This window comes from Osmia lignaria, chromosome 3 (genome assembly GCF_051020975.1).
Source record: "Osmia lignaria lignaria isolate PbOS001 chromosome 3, iyOsmLign1, whole genome shotgun sequence".
In the NCBI taxonomy this organism is placed as follows: Eukaryota; Metazoa; Arthropoda; class Insecta; order Hymenoptera; family Megachilidae; genus Osmia; species Osmia lignaria.
In genome coordinates this window covers 5,825,373-5,848,106 of record NC_135034.1, presented here as the reverse complement: position 1 = coordinate 5,848,106, position 22,734 = coordinate 5,825,373, and the positions used below count along the sequence as shown (strand labels likewise).

Here is a 22,734-nt window from a genome sequence, read left to right as displayed (position 1 = left end):
TTTTTTTATAGCTCATCCGTGTCCAGGTTCGCGTGAAACGTGTAGTTTATCCGCGTCCCTATTTTTTTTTTTTCCTCCTTGAAACGAAGGCATTTCTTGGTTCGTCTTTGACGCAAGGGGATGATCACCCTCTCTGGTGTCGGCCTTTCCACCGGGTCTCCACCCTTTTATCCGTGCCACGTTGGTCTCACGCCTCACGAATTTCCTCGGCGTCCGGTCAGCATCGATTTTCCCGCCGCATTTTCCGCGCCGATCGGCCCGGAAGACAGACAGAGAGACGGAGAGAGAAAGAGAGAAGGTTGTTGGGTAACGATGAGAGGGGGTGAAGGACGTGCCGTAGGCGGTCGCAATAGGAAAACTGGGGTAGACTGTCCTTGTGCTCTTGGGTGGTTATTGGAACGTTGGCACGGAGACGCTTACCTTCGTCTACCGGGTGTCCCAATTGCTAGGATTCGATTTTCACACTTGGCACACGCCTGCCGTACGGTTAACGAAGGTGCAACCTCTTCCTTTTCTCTCAAATTAGAGAAAAAATTGTATCACAATTGGTAACTCGATTTGTCTCGTTTCCTTACCATTCTAACGATTAGACACGGAAGCGATCTTATACCGAGTAATTGCAATTATAGCGTGTCATATTACACACAGCCGTTTTCACTTAGTTTTTCTTTTTTCTTCGCTATCTCGCGCAAGCAAGAAAAATTGAATTTCAGTCGTTCGATCATGTCAAATCGGTGGCATCGGTCGCAAACTTTTTACTTGTCACCTTACTGAAGTAATCCTGTTGTGGAAATTCATGAATCGATGCGTCTTCCTCTGTGGTAATAATGTATTCTATTGCAAGCAGAGGTGTCGTAATTGATTAGAGTTCGACCTCTACCTCTTTGTTCGGCCGGGAATCGAATCGTAGGACAGATACCGTTGGCATGATATCGCGAACGTCTATTTTCCGCCGATTAATTCCTTGCCTAGTAACGTATCGAGTCACACTTGTGACCCAGCTTACCATTCAAATTCAAAAGATACGAGTCACCGTCGCAAACTCTGCTGTTTCTGTTATCATTCTTTAATGAATCAGAAACTAAAATTATAAACAGGAATATTAAGAAAGAAAATCGATGATTGAATGATTCTTCCTTCGAGTAATCACCTTGACACGATCGCGCGAAACGAAAGGGGGAACCGATCGAGTATGTATTTCTTTCGTGGGTCATTCAACGCGACAGAGAACGGTAGCTGCGACGATTCTTTGATCCTGCGATGGCATGTCGTTCGCCTGGAAGTTGCTTGTAGAAACGCGACACTCGCGCTTGCATATCGAGAATAAATATTGGATCCGATCGATAACGCGAACAGAGTCGTTTCACGGCCGGGCTCGGTTGTTTTTGGTTCCGAATGATCGGAACACCCCGTAGATCGATGGGTAACATAGGTGGAAACAGGGCAATTACCGAGGCTATCGGTACCATCCGCCGCTTCAAAGTGACACCCTGTACAGCGATCGATATCGCGCGCATTAATTACCAACGTGACTGCCTTGGAAGAATCACTCGGAAGCTGAGCGATTAATTGGCCAATGTAACCGCATTATTAACCCCCCGCTCCGATCCGTATCGAAACGTCGATATTATTTCGATAACGCTGAAAGTTTCGCGAATTCGTCGAAATGAGCAATATTATAATCGTCGGAATCGGTATATCGTTTCCGTTTGTCGTTAAGAAGCGCCTATATTGAACGACCCCGAAGGAATCTAATCTCAATATTCATAACAACCGCATCTGGTATTACAATGTAGAATAATGCTTTCAGACAAATATCCGTTCGGAATAACAAAGCGAGCGTCGATTGTAAATTTTAACGAGCGATAGATGTATCGGGACGACCAACAGCTGCTGTCCCAATTAACGGATTTTCGAACGGTCCTAAATAGACTTTGTTCCCCTTAAGCTTCTAACTCATTCAAACGCGGTATGTAGAATGTTCGCACGCATTATCCATATCGTTTCAATGTTTTCTGTGATAAGAAATGTCTAATAATAATAATAATTATACAACCACAGTACTTCCGTTTTCGAGGTGACGTTTAACAAGAAGCTAAGTTCGTGCGAACAAACGTGTTAACTGATTAGTACAAATTTTAGCGATTAGCTGATCAATTTTCATACGTTATTTCTTTGATGATCGACCGACCGACCAATTAGTCTTCTACGCTGATACCAGAGAAAAATTTGCCTGGTAAAAGTGTCGAGGAAATGAAACGTTGAGAAGGGAAAAGAATACACCCGTTAGATGATGGTTGGAACGAAGGAAAGGAACTTGTAGGCGATGGAGCGGAGAGGAGAAGAGGTATGTGTGTGTGCTCGATCGTTCGCTATAGGTAACGCGAACGGTGCATAGAGGAAGAGCAGAGCTCGCTCGTTGAATGCACCAGCCCTGACCTACATAGTAAAGCGTGTTGTGGGCTAGGCAAGAGGTAGCCTACGCTAGAGCTACCTAGACTATTATAGCAACGAGGTGTAGGGTACATATACCCCTCTGCTTCTCCTCCATCTCATCTTCATCTCTTAATCGTCACCTAAACAGCGTGGGCAATATCAGAAGTCGTATTAATCGAGTTCACGGTTCTTTTTTTTTTTTTCTTTTTTTTTCGCTTCCTTCGACCTCGACTCGAATAATTCATTTTTTAATTTAAACTTTGAAAAAAGAAGAGCCTCTTCCATTTCTTTCGTCCTAGATACACTAGACAATTGTCGATCGATCGATGACGATGAATCTCGCGAATCGTTCGATAACGCTCTGGATATCGGGCGTCGGGTCGAATAAGGACTGATAAGACCGGCGTGAAAAATTGAAACTGAAGTCTAACGACCGATAATTTTGCGGTTAAACTGTCCCGTTAGAGGAGGCGCGTGTGGACGGTTATTATATCATTCTTGCCAGCGCGGACAGTGCTACGGGGCACTTGACATTATGTAATAAACAGAAGGAGCGAACGGCTAGCGGGTCGCGAGCGAGCGAACTCGTACGCGAGTCGAGAGGCTCGTTACCAGCCGGTCCGCTGGTGTTACACAATAGACAAACACACAGGCAACCAGAAGGAGTACTATTTTCTAATCAAACGCAACTACAATCTGTCGTTTTGTTCTACCATTTCGCGGCACGATGAATCCCATTGTCGTTTCAGTTAAACGTACCGGGTGTTGGGTAAGTAACCATTGTTACTAGACGGTAGCATTCAATTCCGATGAAATCGTACTTTTCTATTGAAATTCATTCGAATGTATCATCACTTCTTAAAGTTGATCCCATTTCTTAAGGTTCGTTCTTCGATTTTGCAAATGAAGAACCGCCTAGATAAACCATTAACGTTATTTTCTCAACACCCTCAACACCCTACATTATGCATGAACGTGTGTAGCTGTTGGTCTTGTGTTCCTGGCCGGCACCGTCCTTGACACCTTTTACCCTCTTTCCTCTTCTCGTTGCTCGACCATCGACGAATTAACGGCACCCAGCGACACACACGGACCTCGACCCGCTGATTCGCAAAGTGGCCACTGACCTTTTCCACAAATTTCCTTCCTTTTTTTTCCCCCTACTCTTTCGTTATTTACGTATATTCGATATCGACGACAACGATTTTCCCCTTCATCGATCACCGGATGAAAGAGAAAAGAAAGTCGACGAAATTCCATCACACGGCGCACGTATTCCTTTAAATAGCGTTACGCAATTCAGAAATTAGATTCTTCGCCATTAGATTACGTAATCCAGCCTTTAGAGGAGATACGTCGTCGTTTCTTAAGGAACAACCGGATCGTTAATGTCCCATACGATAACCAGGCCCTTCTCGCCTCAGCTCATTTTCTTGTTTTTTTAAAACGTGGAAAAATGAGGTGAAAAACAAATGCGATTTTCTTTACACCGAGATTTACTTGTATAGTATTTCTTGAAAACGTTAAGAGGATACCAAAGATTCACACGGGGAAATCTTTTATAGAGATAACGTTTGAAAGCCACAGAAAGAAGCATCTGGATCAATTCGTGTTTGGCTACAGCTTTTCTACCTGAATTTTTCTAACCGCGTACCGTTAGACGCGAAGCGTCGATCCTCGAAGAATAACCCAGTTTCTTTCATGGACTTTTAACGGGACACCGCCACGGTCGACGCATTAATGAGAGGATGCGAGAGGGTATCCACCCCCCGTGAGAAAGGAATTTTCACTCTCTATCGAGCGTTAAACTGCGTTGCCAGCCGTTAAACACACTGTTACCGTGTTCTTTCCTTTACAAAGATTCATCGTACGAATTTCCCGCGCCGCAATTTTCGAATCGGTCCGCGCACGCGCGTTCGAGACTGGCGGACTTTATCGACGCGCGAATTTCGATGCACCGTTTTACGCGGTACTTTTTACCGTTCGTTTCCTCGGATCTAAACCGCTATTTTACTTTCTTCCGACGATCGAAGGAAGTGGGCGTGCGTGTTCGACATATCCGCACGGTTTTGCTCGGCTTTCCTCGCGAGACAATAGGGGATGAACGGTCGTCGATGAAAAATAGGTCAGGGACGGTGTGTAGCTCAGTCGTTTCCTCCTTCTCGACGTAAAAGAGAAATGTCACGGCGAGGGGAGGGGCGGAAGGGTGCGTAGGTAGTTGGCGAATCCCTCGTTGGTAGATTTTCAAGGGCTACAAGGGTGGCCCCTCTCGAGTTTCCCTCTCGGTTGAATGGAACCCGATGATGTTTCGATACGCACCCGCAATTTCTCTCTGTTGGCTGCGCGTGACCCAGATTTTTGCTCCTTTTGCCTGCGTCAACCTTTTCGAATCGAGTAACTCGAATTACAAAGGCTAGATAGCTGGAACACGACGGTCTACGCACCTGGAATTTTCTCGAAATCCCTTTCCACGTGGCATTTTCGCGTAAAATTTCCTTTAGTTTCGTCCCTTTGTACACGTTTCGTTCCCCCCGGTTCTATGTATTGCTGTCCGTTCCACTCACGATTACTGGAACTGAATCGGTTATTGTGCTCGCTCGTGTCGTTTGTCTTTGCTACCGTTCAATCGCCGCTTTGTTTCTTAACCCATTATCACATCCTTAAAATTTAATTGTTGCAAAGTTTAAGTGTATTTGTATTTTCATAATCCGAAATCCGGCATTATTCTTGAATAATGCATCTTTTTAGATAAATTTGATAACATCTTAGCTTGTGTTATCGGAAATGAAATGAATGAAACGTCTTCGGAAACGCAAAAGGGAAATAAGTAACGAGACTTCCGCGGCATCGAACGTTTCCTGTTTGCGCGAGGAAAGAGCCGGGATCGTTTTCGATCGTTTCTCTGCCACGATAACGGGCTGGCTCTCTTTACGTGAAACACCCACTCGACGTGGCACACAGGCCAACGTAGAAAATACACGAACGACGGTACACAAACGAGCAGAAGCACTCTCGGTTTCGACGAAGGAAGTGGGTCGCTCACATACGTACGTCGAGGCGCGTCGTACGGCTGGCGCGTCGTTTCCGGTATCGAAATTTCCGGCTTTGGCAATCCGCGGCGCAACCAGCCTCTATATAGTCCACTGTTCGTTCTGCTTGCACGCCTTATGCCGCTAATTATTCTCGCTTAATTAGCGCCGTTTCTAATCGACCGATTAAGGCGATCATCTGAGACAATTTTTTTTCTTTTTTTGTATAAACTAAACGTGTTGGGGTGTATTTATTTTTTAAAATTGCAACAATTATTTTCAACTCAGAGGCTGTAACGTGTCGTAGGACTATTTGAAAATTGCCATTCGATGATGCCATCGGGTTTCGAAGCTTTGCTTTCGTCGAAAGTTTGATCGTGGCTTGATTTTGTAGTCTGTCTGAGGCGAATTCGCTTGTCCAAGGCCACTTTCCCAAATGCGAAGAACGAATTACGCGTGACTCTTGGTATTACCGTATTGCTACTTTGATTCTTTTTTTCAAACACATTTATATGTTTCGTCGTGTAATATAATAAATTTACACCTTTTTCGTAGATACACATATCCCGATAATGATAGCGATATCGTTGTATATTTTTAAATGTTTTCCCTTCATTAAAATTCGTGATTTACGAATCGGTAGACGAGAGCCGGTTTTTCGAACGAGACAACCGATCTTCATGAATTAAACACGATCGTCTAGGATATTAAAGATTCAGAGTCGCGTGAGACGTTTAATTACCAGCAGTTTGCTTTGCCCGACATCGATCAACCTTCCCTTCTCTTCCCTTCGCCCTGTGTACGCCTCTCAGAGATCGCGTAACATTTTTCTGGCTGGCTCGATCGGGAATGTCGACGATCGAGAAAGTCGCATGGTATTACATAATCCAGGCCAATAACGAATCGCGACGAATTAAATACGCGTTTGGTGAAGGTAAAAATAAACGACGATTTTTATTGCCGATGATATCGATTTCGTTCGATCAATCGACACGAAAGCGGGCGCTAGTATAAACGCGTGATACTGATAATTATTAAAATCGAATCCTTCCTTTTGTAAGGAAACAGATTCCAAAAAGAAAAAAATTCTGAAAAGAAAAGAAGATCGATCTTTATCTTTTCCACGAGTGTTACACCAGTGAAATCCTTGACACAGAGACATCAATTCCAAAGCCAAACGGGCAGCTCTGCTGGTCAAATATTTTCTCCCCTGTTATCTATCTCGAACAAACGAAAATTGTTTGGCAAGCAACGTTATCAAAATCGCGAGAGCAAAGACACCTGCGATACACGGGGCCTCGATACCGCGCGGGTTTTCGAGGAAGGAAATTTCGTTGCCAGATCGACGAGTCAAGGTTCCTTCCACACGCGTGTACGACGAAACATCGTCGGAGACAGTTACGCTGGTAAAACGTCGTTCTCGTGACAGTTTGCAGGTGCAACTGTTCGCACCTGTACTTTGCCAGACAGGACAACTCTGGAAATCACTGCTTCGTTTTCTCTTCGAAAAACAAGTATCTTGTCCACGCTTGCTTGTACGTTCGTTTTATCCCTTAATCCCTTTTGCAACCAGTAAGTTGTTAAATGTCTTTTCTTAACCATCGTACCTTACCGAATTAAAGGCTGTTTATTTATCGGCAGATGGATCGAAATCGATCAGACATGCGTAGACGGTCGGCGCGCGCAGTATGTAAGGTCAGCGTTTGCCTGGGCCACGCCACTTTCTCCGTCGCGTACACGCACGCGCACACACACCTTCCGGTACAGCGGGCATTGCGTAACGGTAACGACTCTCTCTTTCTATGTGACATCACGCGAGTCGCGCACGCGCCTGCGCCATATCGAACAGCCGGCGCGAACGATTTCGTGGATCCGGACAAGATCGATCTTCTTACGTTTCAATTTCAACGATCATCATCGAAGCGACGATTAATCATTCAAAAGCTTCCTATTCAAGAGTTCTTGAAGAATAGCTGTTTGTTATTTAAAAGATCGTTAAGTTGGTTGCGATCGTGGTAAGATCGATCGAACCAGAAGCGTAACCGAGCGTATCGGCTCGTTAGCGAGCAATCGAGTCTTCGCAATGGTTCGACCTTGCTTGACCTTGACTCGCCCTCCGCGACAACGTAGGGTGGGTGTCTCGCCGCATCGACCGAACATCCCCCGCAAGCTAGGCTCAACGTTTCGACAACCGAGCAATTTTCACCGACGTTTTCACCTTCCATTCTGGTTGCACGACTCTTATCCACCTTCCTGAAATCCGCTTCCGGCTTGTTCAACAGCCAGCCGCTCGTTACAACCGCGAAACGCTCGAGTTTCGTTTCATTGAATTCCTGAAATTCTCGAATCTAAACGAGCCTCTCCTTCGTTACACAACGGATGATCAAATTATTCGAGCTCGTTTAGTTAATTCCGTGTGGATAGATAGCCTTTGATCGAATGGAGAATAATTGATAGAAAAAATTAGGCTCGAGACACGAAATTGCCGACTGCATCGGATGTGTATCGCGTAGAAAACCGGATATTCGGGCTTACGTCAGAACGTTTCAAAGAATTACCAGCACAACACTAATTCGAGACACGGCTTCATTTTTTCTCTTTTCCTTTTGCTTTTTCGTTTTGTTCCTCATTGATTTGCAGGAAGCATTAGCATCTGTTCTCATGGCTCGAGAAGAAACCGATCGTTTGGTTGTCTGTTTTGTTAAACGTCGTAGTAAACAGGCACCTATGGCATCGTTGATTACCGATTCGATTCACGAACCACACGTGACGTCAGATATCGAGATATTTATCGCGTCGATTCGTGCGACGATGATCGACTTCCTTTAATTTATCTATTTTGACGAGGAATATTTCTTTTCTTGCTTACGTGTCGTAGAGGAAAGGTTAGAGGAAATTAGAATAGACGATTCGATTCGAGGACGAATGTTACGAGAGGCGCGATCCGTTCTCCGATTTCTCTCGGCGTTCACGGTTTCGATCGAAAGAAGGAAACCGACTGATGCTCGATGCCCCGTCGATCCTTCTCTCGATCCTGTAGCACAGTTTCGTCATCGGATTTCTCACGAGACGTCCAGACTCGTCTGGAGCGTAAATATCGGAGACATCATCCGATTGCATAAGAAGATCCGATCGTTTAATCGTGTGGGCGCCGAAAAGTAAACGCGATAAAAAACCCTCGACACACTTCTTTTTTTGGCCGATATTATTTCATGCACGATTCACGATTACGCGAAGCAGCGGCCAGGCCACTTAATGGTACCTCGTCGATGACGAAAGATATCGAGAACGGAACGAAGAAGAAAGCTGGAACTCGGGATTCGTAGGATCCTGAAGGCTCCGTCGCGCCGCGCCGCGCCGCGCCGATTCCAGCCGATTTTCCACCACGATTTTTCCCCGCCACGGCGAGAAATTGCTTAATGAAGCCGCGAGGTTGGCACTGCCTGAAAGGAAGGTAGAAACGTTGCAGTGGGTCAAGGAGAGACACCGGCTTTCACTTCCTCTCCGCAGCGCCGCGCTATACCCCTCGAGAACACATCCCATGCCTCTGTTTTTTTTTTTTCCTCATGCTTCCTTAGCCTTCTCGTTGCTACCGTTAGGAAGCGATACTCTCGCTGCTATCCGATTTTTCCTCTATCCCTGCGATCTCCATAGAAATTGGAGCATATTTCATTCGAGCAGAAACGTTCGTTCGTCTGATTTATGACCGAGTCGATCTCCTCGCGATCAAAACAACCCTTCAATTTAATACCGTACCGTCAACTTACCAGTCAGTTTATCTTCTGACCCCTTGATATCCCCTGGACTGGGCTCGCACTGAAAAGCCTATTAGCGATTCGTTTGTTCGTTAGCTCGATCGATTGACGTTTAAGAAGAGAAAGACTAACGTGGTGCCTGTGTTTGTGTGTGGTTTCAGTGGACACCAGGGAGGTGCAGCCGCACGATGTCAGCGAAAAGGAGCAGCTAGGACTTGCGAGCGTTAAAGTAGAACCAGGATCGACCGGTACGACGACGACCAGCACGGGCACTCGCCTTTTGCACGGTATTCTCTCCCAGCACCCCCAGCAACACGGTTTAGGGGTGCAAAACGGATATGGCCGTCATTTAACTGGCCATGCTCAGATGGGCCAACCGCCCTACACCACTGCCACGATCGCCACCACCAGCACACCAGGTTAGGGATAGCCATGACTTCAGTTATTTATCCTTTGCCATCCATCTTCGAAATGTGCGAATAATTACCAACATAAATTGGATGGATCGCAAAGATTGTAAGGTCTCTTATCAATCTTGTTCAAACATCATTCGCATACTTTCAACTGAATTTTGATGTAGGCATTTTACGAGACTTAATTATTGTTAGATCAATGATTACTCTTGCACGTGATTCAGTTATTAAAATTCTTTCCTTTATCTATGAAATTGATTGAGGTTGAAGAGAGTGACGGGTTGACAACACGTGTATGTCACTTTTGATAGAAGCGGTATAACGCGTTGCACGCTTTCGTCGTCGCGACGAGATCTTCCTCGCTACGATTACAATAGAAACGCGCGGAGAAAGCAATGGAAAGGATCGCGACGCGGAACAGAGTGAAATCAATTGGAGCAACGCGTCGTAAACTCGTTGAAAAAAAAAAAAAGAAAAGAAAATAGTTAATTTTCCGAACGATTGTTCGATTTTCCGTCCGACCAGCAACGAACCAAATAATAATATTTACAAAGCAATATCGACGGTCTGGACTGGTAAACAGCGGACAGGAAATCACTTCCGGCCTGGCTTGGCTCTAGTAAAACCGTTTGACTTTCCTCTCGGCGAGTTTTCATGGGCACGCTGGCACGTAAAGCGTCACAGCTCCGCTCCTGTTGCACGTTTCCCGGCTGAACCGATCGACCAGCAATTTTCTGTCGCTGACATTAATCGTTAGAGACGACGAGGTGGCAATAAAAAGGCGAAAATTCCTGTTTAACCGTGGCACAGACCGGCGATATCGATTTCTCGACTTCCTGTCGACGCGATGAGAGATTTCACTCGAAGCTAACACGCCCGTCTCGTACGTTGCTCGATTCACGTGCGAGCTTCCGGTTTTGTGAAACTATTAAACGGTTTAAATGGTACGAAAGACACTTTAGTGACTTTCATTCGAGCGATTTTTCAAGGCGAAACGGTAACGTTAGTTCCTCCAAGCTACTTTCTAGGACAACCGTTGATGATTTTCTTCTTTTTCCTTGCATCGTCGTTCCTCGATAACACTTTCTTCGTTTGTTGTTACTTATCTACTTTGTATCGATAAACATACATTAACTTTCAATAAGTATCCAAACACTTGGGGTAATTAAAATATAAAGTAATTGTACTTTTCCGCCGGTGTAGAGGCTCTTCCAAAAGCAAAGAGCCATCGATTCTTTATGTCGAATAAATCGACATAGCTTTCTATTATTTCAATGAAAATCTCGTAGTAGTATGAAATGAAACAAGGGAGGCATGAACACGGACAAACCACATGACATAACGCGCGTGTCCCAATCGTGCAGAACACACGACGCTTTGCAAAATATCGTTGCGTAAGCGACAAGACCAACCAGAGTCGCGGATAATCCGGTTCGCAAGTGGCTCGTTGAAAACGAAACTCGTCCCGGGGAGGAGGGTCGACGATTATCGAAAATGATCGATCGCTATACACTAAAGGCGCGAGATTGCTCGGATCAAACGTAACACTTTCGATCGATAACGGAGATTCGGATATCGTAGATAGTAACGCGCGTAAGAAATTAAACCTTCCAACGCTTTGCGCTCGCTAGATTCGACACGAACGATATCGATGACGATGACGATGACGACAGCACCGGTTGTGGTGATGCAGACAACAGCCAGACAGACAGACACCGACGACGTCTCCGTGCACAGACACAGAGGGCCGGCGTACCTTTTAGGACTGGTTTCAGACGGTTACCTTTCTCTCTGATGGCCCGGTCGAGCGGGGAAGCAAGAGAGAGAAAGGTACCGTGGGAAGCGCGAACGATATGCATACCCAATGACCGGATGACCTTCGCTCGTTGCATAAAGATGCCTTTAATTGACGGCGCACGCGAAAACACGTTCGATAAAGCGAAGCAGACTCTGCTCTCGGACCACCTATGAGCCTCTAATTCAGCCAGGGTGCACAAAGACCCAGCGAAACCGAGCGAAAAGGATAGGCGTAATTCGACCGGATCCAACCGTACCTCTTCAAGTTTCGAGCCTCTCCATCGTATAGGCTACTTTCATTCAGATCGCGATTACGATTCGCGATTCAATTCTTCGGTTGCATATCGAATGGATCCTTCTCGTCGCGGAAAGCGTGCTAAACTTTGCCCTTAACACGATGCTGATAAAGTTGGATAAGAACAGTTAGCAATGAAAAAGTGTATTTTTGTTTTGTTGCATGGAAACAGGAAGCGGATCACTGCCAGCCAGCCCCGCGGACAGCGGAGTCAGCGACGTCGAATCCAGTACATCCTCGGGCGGTAACGAGGATGCGAATCTCTTATTGAAAGCCAGGCTTAACCCCAACTCCTCCCTCCAACCGAGCTTGGCGTCCCATCATTCTCATCTGTCGTCGGGTATGTATGGATTTTCTTTATATTACCAAATTTCTACCCTTCAACCTTTTCGTTATAACACTGAATGGTGTATGCACCATAACGTTGGTTAAAATTATTTTTATTGGAATTCCTACAAAGTTATGCACATTATTGCTGAATAAAATGTTAAATTGTATTTTACGATTGGGACCAGTTTTAATATGTATTAAAATATAACACGAACGTTTATGAAGTAAGTAATGTGTCAATAATTCATGAACGCAAAAAGTAGTGACTTACATACATGAATAATAAACGCGTTTCATTCAATGTCACTTTTTGGCAATACGCATTCGTAATTGCGTAAGAGTGGAAAGTCACTTTTATCGTTCGATTTAGTTTAATCGTCGTCTTCGCGATTCTTTTTTCAATATGAATTTGACGAATGGGAAAAGTAAAAGTCTAATTCCTTTGTTATTCTTTTGAAGTTTACAATAAAGGCGTATTTTTTAAAAATTGATTATTCGACAGCAGCACTCGGCAGGTCAGCCTGTCACAGTCCTGGTGTTTATCCATCGACGGCAGGTTTTTTACCGCCCTCCTACCACCCTCATCAGCATCACCCATCCCAGTACCATCCGCACAGAGGGAGTTCACCTCACCATCAACACGGGAACCACAGCATGGGACCGACAATGGGACCGCCACACCATCATCATCCCCACCAAACGCAGAGTCTACAACACTTGCATTATCGTCAGCCTCCTACATGTAAGTCCATTTTATAAAATACTCGAATGAATTTCTAGCATGTTGAAAAATGAAGCGTACCTAGCCACGCTCAAAGTTTCAAGAATCTGTGGTAAAAATATCTCGTGCGTGTTCTTTGCATTTCTACATCATAAAGTAGATTTTGCAAGTCCTGAATCCATATTCTATTTTTTTTTCCTCAACATCCGGTATATTTCATCCCGTGTCTCTCGAGAAAAGTATTGTTAGTTGAGTCGACCGTGAAGTGTCAGTGCAATGTCATTTTTATCCTATCGTATGATTTGCATTGCAACATTTTCACAACTGGTAAAGAAATCGAAATTTCAAATTTAATTTGAAATTCTAGGTAGGAATCATATGGATTCAAGGTCGGCGATATATCAGGATAACGGGTGCCTCGTGATTTGTGCGCGAAAAATTTGCAACCCGCGATCGCGAATTCTTTTCCTCGTTTTTTCAATTTCAAAGGAGAAATTTCGTGGTTCAAGTCTTCGTAGTTTGATTTGAATTCGCGGACGCCTCGTAGTCGGACGATATAAATCGGTAATTTCAGTATCTCGCGTCTGATATCGATGAGATACGATAGTCGTGACGCAACGACGACCGGCTCGAGTTTATTTCGGCTTTGCTGGGTATCGATTGATCGCGAACGGTAAAAGAAAGCGTCTCGTAGCCTGTTAAGTAATTACACCCGATGAATAATTTCGATTAAGTACTCATATCAGAGAAGAGATCGATATTTTAAACGAGTCGATCGATCTTCGATACCGAACGATCTGTGTACACAATATTGTGAATCATTCTTTACCGAACACAATTAATTAATTAGCGTCGATCGTAATCGATTATTTGCGCAAGTCACGTTTAAACTTTCATATAATTTCTCAATTACAAAAATTTGTTTTTTTCTCCGTTAAATAATCTACGCGTTAGCCAACTAACCGTGAACCTACAAAGGATCTGCTTCGTATATTCGGTGCTAATAAGCAGATCGAAAGCTTGAGACCCTCGTATCCGAAGAATTTAATTGCCTTGGCGAATTGATCCAATTAGAAGCGGAGACCTGTTCTTCGAAATATCGGTCGAGCCAAGGGGTCGTGCTCAATTTTCACGCGAGCGTTGTATAAAAGTGGTGAACGTAAGCCAGGAAGCGTCTAAGTTCATCTAAAACGAGAGAGTGGTGTACGACTTCCTCGTGGTGGCTGGTTTAGGTGCAAAGTGAAAGGAGAATCTGGTTGCAAGTGTAGCGACAGGAAAAGCCGAAAGAAAGAGAGGTTGTATACGTTCCTGACGAGTTGCTCATTCTCTGTACCTGCTGTACAGAGGAGGCAACGTCATCATCCTCGTAGCTACGACGCCGACATCGGCCGCGAGCATTCGCGTTCTCTTGACCCACTTACTTTTCCCTGATTCAACGGCCCAGATTTGCTTCCTGCACCGTCGCCTCGTCGCACGCGTCGATAGCATCGGCTCGATTCATCGTCCAAGCTTCCTTTCTTCTTCTTCTTTCTCTTTTTTTTTTTTTTTTTACTTCCCTTTTACTCTTTCTTTCTCACCATTTTATCGACGATTATACGCGCGTTCCATTTAACCGTCTAAAGATTACCCTTTCCACATCAAGCGGAGAGAGTTTGCTCCTGTTCCGTTCGTGGAAAGTTGTATTTAGACGGTTTTGTGAAATACCCGACGGGAATCACGAAGGGGCGGATAAATTGATACAATCTTGTCTCGCGATCCACCATTCCCCTCGTTTTCCTTTTTCCGATCGCGTTCGAGCGTCCGAGCGTCCGAGCGACAGCTGATTTCGCCGGGACACACCTGGCTCGGTCGTGATTTCAGACAGTAGCGAGTGCTCGAATTGGATCGTCGCCAAGGTTGCAGACGCCAAGATTGCCTTACCTGAAAGGAGGCTCTAAGTGAAAATCGAGTAACTCCGGTGAGAAATTCGCTCTTCACCCGTTCGTCGTTAACCCTGTATAAGGAATCTAGGCCGTTGATCGTGGAAAGAAAATTGAACTTTGAGAAAAATACGATCGTTAGGAATGTAATCTTTCAATATTTCGTTGTAACTCTCAGTCGATCGATGTAGCAATGGTAATTCTTCGATTCTGGTTAACCGACAACGAGGTCTAGCCAGACTTTCCCTGATTGAAAGTGTTCCTGAACCGTGGCAACGCATCTAACCCCGTTTCCAGACAATTTTCTATCGAATAATATTGTTACTACCAGGATGTATCTATTTTAAAACATTTCTATTCTTGCTGCTAAAGCGTACGATTGTCGGAGGACGCGATCATTAGCGAAAGGGTTAAAGAGTCTCGTTACTTTTCTTCGAAAGAGGGTACAATTACGAGTGTAACGTAATCTAGTAAACCGATCGGTTCTCGGCAATCAAAGAGCAACAGCAGAAATTGCATCGTGATCCTGCGGGTGGGTCCTTAACAGGTTGAATTTTCCTCCGACCGAGTTTCGCGTTGGTCGTGTCGAGCACCGCAATGGGAACACGGCCGAACACTGGTGGGGCGCCCCGCAAAGTTACCAAATCGCTATGGCGTAACATTTTGCTTATTCACGTTCGATTATACAATCCGGCACACTTTTACTCCTCGAGCGGTGGTCTGCCCGTCTATATACCTGTTCACCGTGTTGTCATTGCCCGTCCTACACAACATTATTCTCTTCCTCTCCCCTCTCCCTCAGTACTTCTTCAATCCGATTCTCGTCTTACGCCTTTCGAAGTTTCCAGCTGTTCGTCCCAATTAAATAATTACCGTTTCTCGCAGAAGGTAACTTCAAACAGATCTCGAGATATTTCGGAGCGCAATGACGATATTTCACTTTGACTTTAATTCCCGGCTCAGATTTTCACCGGTTACCTTCGGGCGACGGTGTCTTTCTTTTTTTCTCTTCCACTCTTTCAGCTGCTCGTTCCAATTAACGATTATTACGCACTTCTCTTGCACCTTGATACGGAATGGCCACTGATTCCTGCTGTGCATTATGCAGTGAAAAAGATTCGGGTTACTTTTCCCTTAGTAATAACACCGTGTAGAAATGATACAGGAAGTAGTTGAATAGAGTAAATGAAGATTGAAGTTGCAGTGTGTTTTTCGGTGGTTGCCAAGTGGCCCGAGGTTTTTCCGCAATTTTGCCAAAGCGGATCGCCATCAACAGCCTCTATCTAGAGCGACGTACCAGATAAATATCGGAAATAGCCCTGGGCACAACGTTAGTCGCGTGAAATCATCTCAACGAGCTTGCGAACGCGTGCTTTCTCGAGAAGATAACGCATCCATCTTCGATGATTTTCTTCATCGCGTGGAAAGTTTCGAATTGCAAAATCGTTCCTTGATCCCGAAAAGTTTCTTAGTTTCACGATGCTAGGCCTCTAATAGATCTTGTAAGAGAAGAAGTAGAAGCAACATGAGTAATTCGCGAATGTTAGGCGCCATGGTAGGACTGGAATAGATACGGGAGGCGAGGAATAGTCATTCGATGAGTTATTTTCGAGCGGATCATCATCGAACTACGATTCGGTTCTGTTCGAAGCGAGTTCGAACGCGTGAAAGACCCCTCGAAGCGTTTCAGGAACGAAAGTTTCGCGAGTCGCGCGCGCTGGCAACCGACACGGCACACATTTTAATGTTAAGGACGAATAAAAAAGCGTTACAAGGCTCTGACAATCGATTTCAGTCCCGATTAACCCTTCGATATGGCTTAAGCAATACCGCGAGAAAATAAGCTGTTTCTTTTTATTTCTCTCGAACCTTGTACCTTTTTACTTCTGACCCTTTAGGTATTAGGTCGTTGACAATGAACGGGTTTAATTTTTCGATCGCGATGAATGATAGATATCGACAAGGCAATTTATACTCGTTTAGTGTCAAGGTGAGACCCAATTTTTCATTAGAATTCCTAAATATTCATCATCCTGATTCCGCGATTCGTATCGATTACCGGTGTTTTATATTCGCAAGCCTCGAACTCTTCTTTTCCGCCTGCCGTTTCTTTCCTTCTTCGTCTCCTTCCTCTCGCTCTGAACGATTTTCAAAACAGTCGGACGTTATTTCAAACTTATTTCTGGACGAGTTCAGAGAGCGGGACGCATAATACGGCCGACACTGCTTTCCCGGAACACCGGTCATGTGATTCGAATTTCTCGCGGATCAGAATAATGTTACCTTGCTTTTGGAGGCTGTGGCGGCCTTTAACTACCGATAGATTCAACTTCCCTGCGTATTCAGAACAATTTCGTACAAAAATGAGTCGAATCCATCGCTATCATCTGTTCGAAGGTGAAAAATTGCGTAAAGATCGCGCGTCTTTGGGAACTGAGCCGACCAGCTCGCGGGTAGTAGGATGTCCTGGTTGCCCTAGATCAAGTACTCGACGGATATTTTTAAAAAAGATCGCCAGACGCGAGCCACGTCCGACGTAATTCGGACGCAAACGAAATAGTGGGAAGCGTAGAGAGGAGGGAGGTTTAAGGTGATATCGGGGAAATCGAAGAAAAAAATAGAACGCACCAAGGCTTTGCGATCGATGTCGAATAACAGCATAAAACATCGATAGAAAAATATTTTTATCACTTTTTATTTTAACATAAATTTACATTAATATGAATTACAGCATTCAGTGTTGAAATTCCAAAAATTTAGACTCATATTTCGACTGTGTAGCTGTTGATAAACGGTCGACAGGTGTTTGTCTTCTCTCTTCTCTCGCATCCCTTGTACGATCGGCGTATTTAGTGACAGACCGTTGTCATCGTCGCACGGACCAATTTATTGTTCGATCTGTCCGCCGGCAAAGTGTGGATGAACCCGGGATCGTTGGCTACTTTGCGATATAAGCTGCGACGCGAAAACATCATTTTGCACACGAGCTCGTTGTAAACGAAAGCCACTTACGCAGCTGTTGGTTGTTATCGGTCACTGGAAACCGGTCTAGTACCATTCAGATACATTTCAGCTTGCTCGAGCAGCGACCTCCACCAATGCAATCTCTCATTCTTCTCGAGGGAAGCTGTACATTATTAGAGGAAACGTATTCCTGTGATATCAAAATTATAAGAACGAGGATAATTAACGTAAACTATTCGAGTAGGAAAGAAGAGACAGGAAGAATGTATCAGTGATAAGATAAGAAAAGAAAAGGAAAAAATTTGCAAGCGTAACAAAAAGAATCTGCTCACGGTTGTTGCGACGCGCTGAAAGGGTGGTGCGTGTTGTTACGTAACGCTTCGCATAGCAGCGAGTAAAAATAAAGGAACGAAACGCGATGCAGAGTGGATTCTGAGCATAGACTGGGTCTAGGTCTAGGTCGACTAGGCGGGGCGTGTATGGGTTATATACGTACGCTGTCGTCCCGTACGGTACCTCGTTTCCTCGCGCAGCTCGATCCTCTCCACCGGCTGGCTTTCCTCTTCGATCACCGATTTCTTCGACGGTGAACGCGCTGTCACGTGTGTTACAATTAATAATTCTTACTCAACTGGTCGCGTACGAGTTAACGAGCGGTGTTCCGAGAGAGATAGAGAGATATCACTTTTGCTCGGAATTCGTGTCGATATTTGCATTCGACGGTATTTTCTTATTTCGCCGCTTACATCAGTCCGCGAACTCGTTACCACCTTCTATCCGGCTTGGAAATTACTGAATCGAGACCAACAGCCTTATTCGAACCTTTATTTCTGATTCAACGTTATATTTATTTCGCACGATGACTTTAGCAAATGAAAGAAACGATAGAACAGCCGTCATCCATAGCGCAGAGCTTGTGTATTCAGCTTGCGTTAGCCGGAAAAATACCCGATTTCAAGCGTTAAGCTAACTAAACAAATTCCAGACGCGAATTAACATAAGGCATGCAGAGTTATCGTGTCGCGATGGCATGGATTTTGTGCGGTAACTCGAATACGAAAGTGCACCGCGCCATTTTCTCTGGCTAAACGGCTCGTTTTACCGCGCAGAGAGGAAAAGTCTGCGGAACCAGGCGAAGCAGGTGCAACAAAGGCAAGCGAGCAAAAACAAAAGGAGGGAAACAGGCGGCGGTTGAGTCTAGGCTAGGTCTAGGTGTAGGTCTAGGTCGACTAGGAAGGGGTGCGCCGGTCTACTTCCTGGCCTAGTACCGAGCACAATCGCCTTTTCCGTTCGCATACCGCTCTTTTTCCTCTTCCGAAACTCGAATTATTTTTCTTCGGGTAACGTTTAACTCGACGACGACTCGAGCAAAGTTGCTTAACAAGAATAAACGGACACGGGAAGCAAAAGCGTTAGACGGTAGAGTGCATTCACACCGATCGCACGTGACATTTACGCTGCCATCGTTGCTGATTAATGTATTCTTACAGCTCCGGAAGCAGATACGGGTGTCGGATTTTATTGTAGGCCAACAGACACGACAGGGGATTTGTAAACGACAAGGAAAGCAGGAAATAGTGTTTCGTCGTAAATTCGACACGATTTTCAAAGGAGCAATCGACACCGCGTACCGTATTACAAGAGCGCGGTCTGTCCCGCGTGTCCATATTATTTCTTTTTCTTTTCTTTCACTCCTTCCACCACAATGTCGAGTGCAGCACAATTGAAAATAACACCAGCTCCGTTACAAATTCCACGATCCAATAATAAGCGCATAGTTGCTTTAAATAGCCGGCCGGTCGCGTTGAATATTCATGAACAAGTTAAACCTCGGCGTGGAATTCGTTACGATTTCGCGAGGGAAAGGTTAGGGGAGTTAAGTCGTCGACTTCCAAGGCTCGTCGCTGTTCGTTTAAACAAACGACGCACCGGAAGAGGCGTCCCTTTGTTTCGACGATTTAAATCGAGCCGTCCTCGAAAAATCACCGTGTCACTCGGTAACGCGGTTCCTTCTGTTGAATACGAAACAGGCTGACCACAGAGGCACGCGCGGTATTTCCGATTCGTATTTCGTTTTCTCCACCAATTCGAAGGTCCTTTTAGATTTTCGAAAAATCGAGAAATCTCTATTAGAACCGCGCCCGGAAGTGGCGCGATATTCCGTGCGTTGATTTCGGGCCTCAGGTTGCTCGCCGGTGAAGGCGAGGGTGAGAAGATCGGCGAGAGGAAAAGGATTAGGTATAGAGATAGGGAGAGAAAGAAATGTAAAAAAAGATGAAGGAGAAGAAGAAGAAGAAGGAAAGGAGACACGGGTTTACAGATAGGCAGCAGGGGCAGAGGCTGGCAGCCGGGCGAAGCAGGCAGAGGCAGCCGGCCAGCCAAGCCAAGCCTCGCAGCGAGCGTCCTTCCTGGGTCTCTGCCCCTACCGACGTATGTATTGTAGTATTGTATATTTGCAGTGTACATATTATCAGAGCGGGTTGCTCTGTGTGCACTTGTCGGTGTCCACGGACGTGTAGGTGCTGTGGGCTCGCGCTCGCGCGCAAACTCACATACACCGATGCATACTGATGCTCCTATGGTCGGGAGAGCTCATATGTGTAGAACGTTGCCGCCGCCGCCGCCGCCACCACCGCCGCCGCCGCCGTCGTCGTCGTCGCCGCCGGCAAAAATGCATAGCGCTGTTGCACCAGACGGTTCTCAACCGGACAGACTTCTCTCTCTCCTTCTTTTCCTCTCGTCTCGCGCGCGTAAAAGTCATCGCTGGCTGATCCGGCTTATCGGCGAGACAGTGAGCCGAATCGATTACCCGAAGGCAACTGTTCTCCGTCAGCTCCGTCGACCGGCAAATCCGCGGGGAAAATATTTGCTATGCACCGATGATGGTACGACGATAAAATTAATCGGAGCAAAGGATGAGACAAGCGAGAAGAGGTTGGGGGACTTAGTAAACGACGAGTAAACGATGCCTCTTCAAGGCCTCTCCCTGCCTTTCGCACACCACTATCGCGCCACCGTTCGATTTGCTTCTCTTAATCTTTCGTCCGCGTCCGGTTAGCCGCGCCACGCCGATATTTTCGACCGCTTCCGACACTAATTAAATACATCTTCTTTTTCCGGGCGAAAACAATATCGTAATCGATAACTATATTAGATAATTCGTGAAAGAGTTCCGATAAGCGTTTACGTTTCGATAGTCGCTATCAAACGAAGAGCGATAGTAATGCGGTTCAGATTGGCGGCCGATAGTTCCGCGTTTGAACGTTATCTTTTTCAACGTTCGATCGCAAAGTTTCAGCAGGGGGATATCGATCGTTTTCCCGGATATAACATCCTCGCCCGTTTCCACGAACCGCGTTAATTGCCGATGAAAACATTTTCACCGTCGCGTTGTTCAAATATTTTTCGTCCCGTTCGTATTCGAATTTCGAGATGGCCGACAGCCCGTCCAGTCCAGTCGAGTCCAGTCCATTCCAGTTCGTCATGAGGATCACTTTCCTTATTCCTATTATACTAGCTCACGCACGCCCTCACACGTGCACCGAGAGGCGGCGGTGATGCACATGCACAGACAAGCCTGCAGCGAGGAGGAAAGAAGGAAGAGGTAGCTGCATCAGAGGGAGAGAGAGAGAGAGAGATGGCGAGTGGGAGGGCGCGGCGCGGCGCGGCGTGGCGACGTCAGAGGGGAGAGGGAAAAGAGCTGCAGCTAGAGTACCACGCGAGTATAACGCCGAAGGCACGTATCGGCGGTTTTAGCGAGGTATAGACGATGACCTTGTCGCCGGCAATTCACCCCGTCTGTCTCTCCCTCTTTATCTCTTTCTCGCTCTCTCGCTTTCTCGATGCATCTCTTTCTTTCCCTCCATTGACCCTCTCCGACACTCCGTTCCACGGCATCGTTTCTCGACGTCGCTGCACTCTCCCCTCCCTCCACCCTCTTCTTCTTCTTCTTCCGTCTCCCCGCGATCGTGTGATTGCTCCGTCCCTTTCGCTCTCCATTATTCCACCGATGCACCGATGCACCGATGCACCGCTGCACTCGCCTTATCCTCCTTCCGCTCGTCACCCACTACGTCATCGCCTCTCTCTTTCCTCTTCGATCGTGCCGTACGATTTTTTTACGTGTCGCAATGTCCTTCCTTCTTTCGCGTTCGCTCTTCTCCCGCGTAATACAAAAGTCTCCACGCGAACTTTTTACTACCCGTTTAAACCATCCTCCTCGTCCCGCCAGCTTTACAAAAACGAGACAATCGACCCGTATATCGTATCCTGTTTAACGTTCCCTCCATTCGCGCTTCTCTCTTCCTCCAACGATTCTTCTAGTACCTTTCCTCTCTCTTCGAATCGGTAAATAATCGATTTATCATTTTTCCTCTTCTTGCGCCCTTCTTTGTCTCACCCTATCGGACGATGCGTACGCAACGAGTTGAGGTATTCCAGCTATTTGCATACAAGCAACGTAAAATCCTCTGTACGTTCACTTTCGTTTGGAGAAGATGGAACGCGTACTCTTCCGCGTGGCCTTTCTCGATCCTTCCTTTTTCCCCCTTTTCCATCCCCATCCATCGCTGATTGCACAGCTCGCGTGCATCGTACCAACCGATGAGAACATTCGACTTATTTTTCTTCTTCGATCGTCGTTATCTTCCACGGCCCATATACGCCGGTGTCCGTACGTACCTAACAAGAAAAACGCTGGCTGGCTTTACGCAACGAGGCACCGTTATCGAAATTGCGACCACGTAGCGGCAAGATTAGCCAGAATGAAAAGGGTGTTACGCAACGAGAGGCAGGAAAAAAATTTCTTCTCATACGAGGACCCATACCGTGTGACGCAACCCGACGAGACGATCTTTTCTGCGGGGTAGAAAACGACTTCCTCGGTTAATACAGTGTCAGCACCCTATGATCTCGCCGCCTCTCGATCGTTAACCCCTCCCGTCTCTTCTCTCGCGGACCTCCCCGGGCCACTGATGCGTGGGCACGTGTACGCGTGTACACTGGCTGCCTGCAACTATACTCGAAAATTGACAATTTCAAATGATTCATTTCCGCCGCTCCGCTGTCCGCTTCGG

The 22,734-nt window shown here is 45.9% G+C and overlaps 1 protein-coding gene across 6 annotated transcripts in view; it reads left to right on the top strand.

Moving 5' to 3' along the window:
* Eip74EF (Ecdysone-induced protein E74) overlaps window positions 1-22,734 on the top strand; it is a 109,296-nt gene that overhangs the window by 75,415 nt on the left and 11,147 nt on the right. For 5 of the 6 annotated variants that reach the window (XM_034326414.2, XM_034326416.2, XM_034326413.2 and 2 more), the window contains 3 exons: window positions 9,382-9,639; window positions 11,898-12,065; window positions 12,558-12,797. In XM_034326414.2, the coding sequence (XP_034182305.1) occupies window positions 9,382-9,639; window positions 11,898-12,065; window positions 12,558-12,797 (666 nt within the window). The remainder of the gene's footprint in view (window positions 1-9,381; window positions 9,640-11,897; window positions 12,066-12,557; window positions 12,798-22,734) is intronic. The other variant, XM_034326417.2, reaches the window with a different exon arrangement.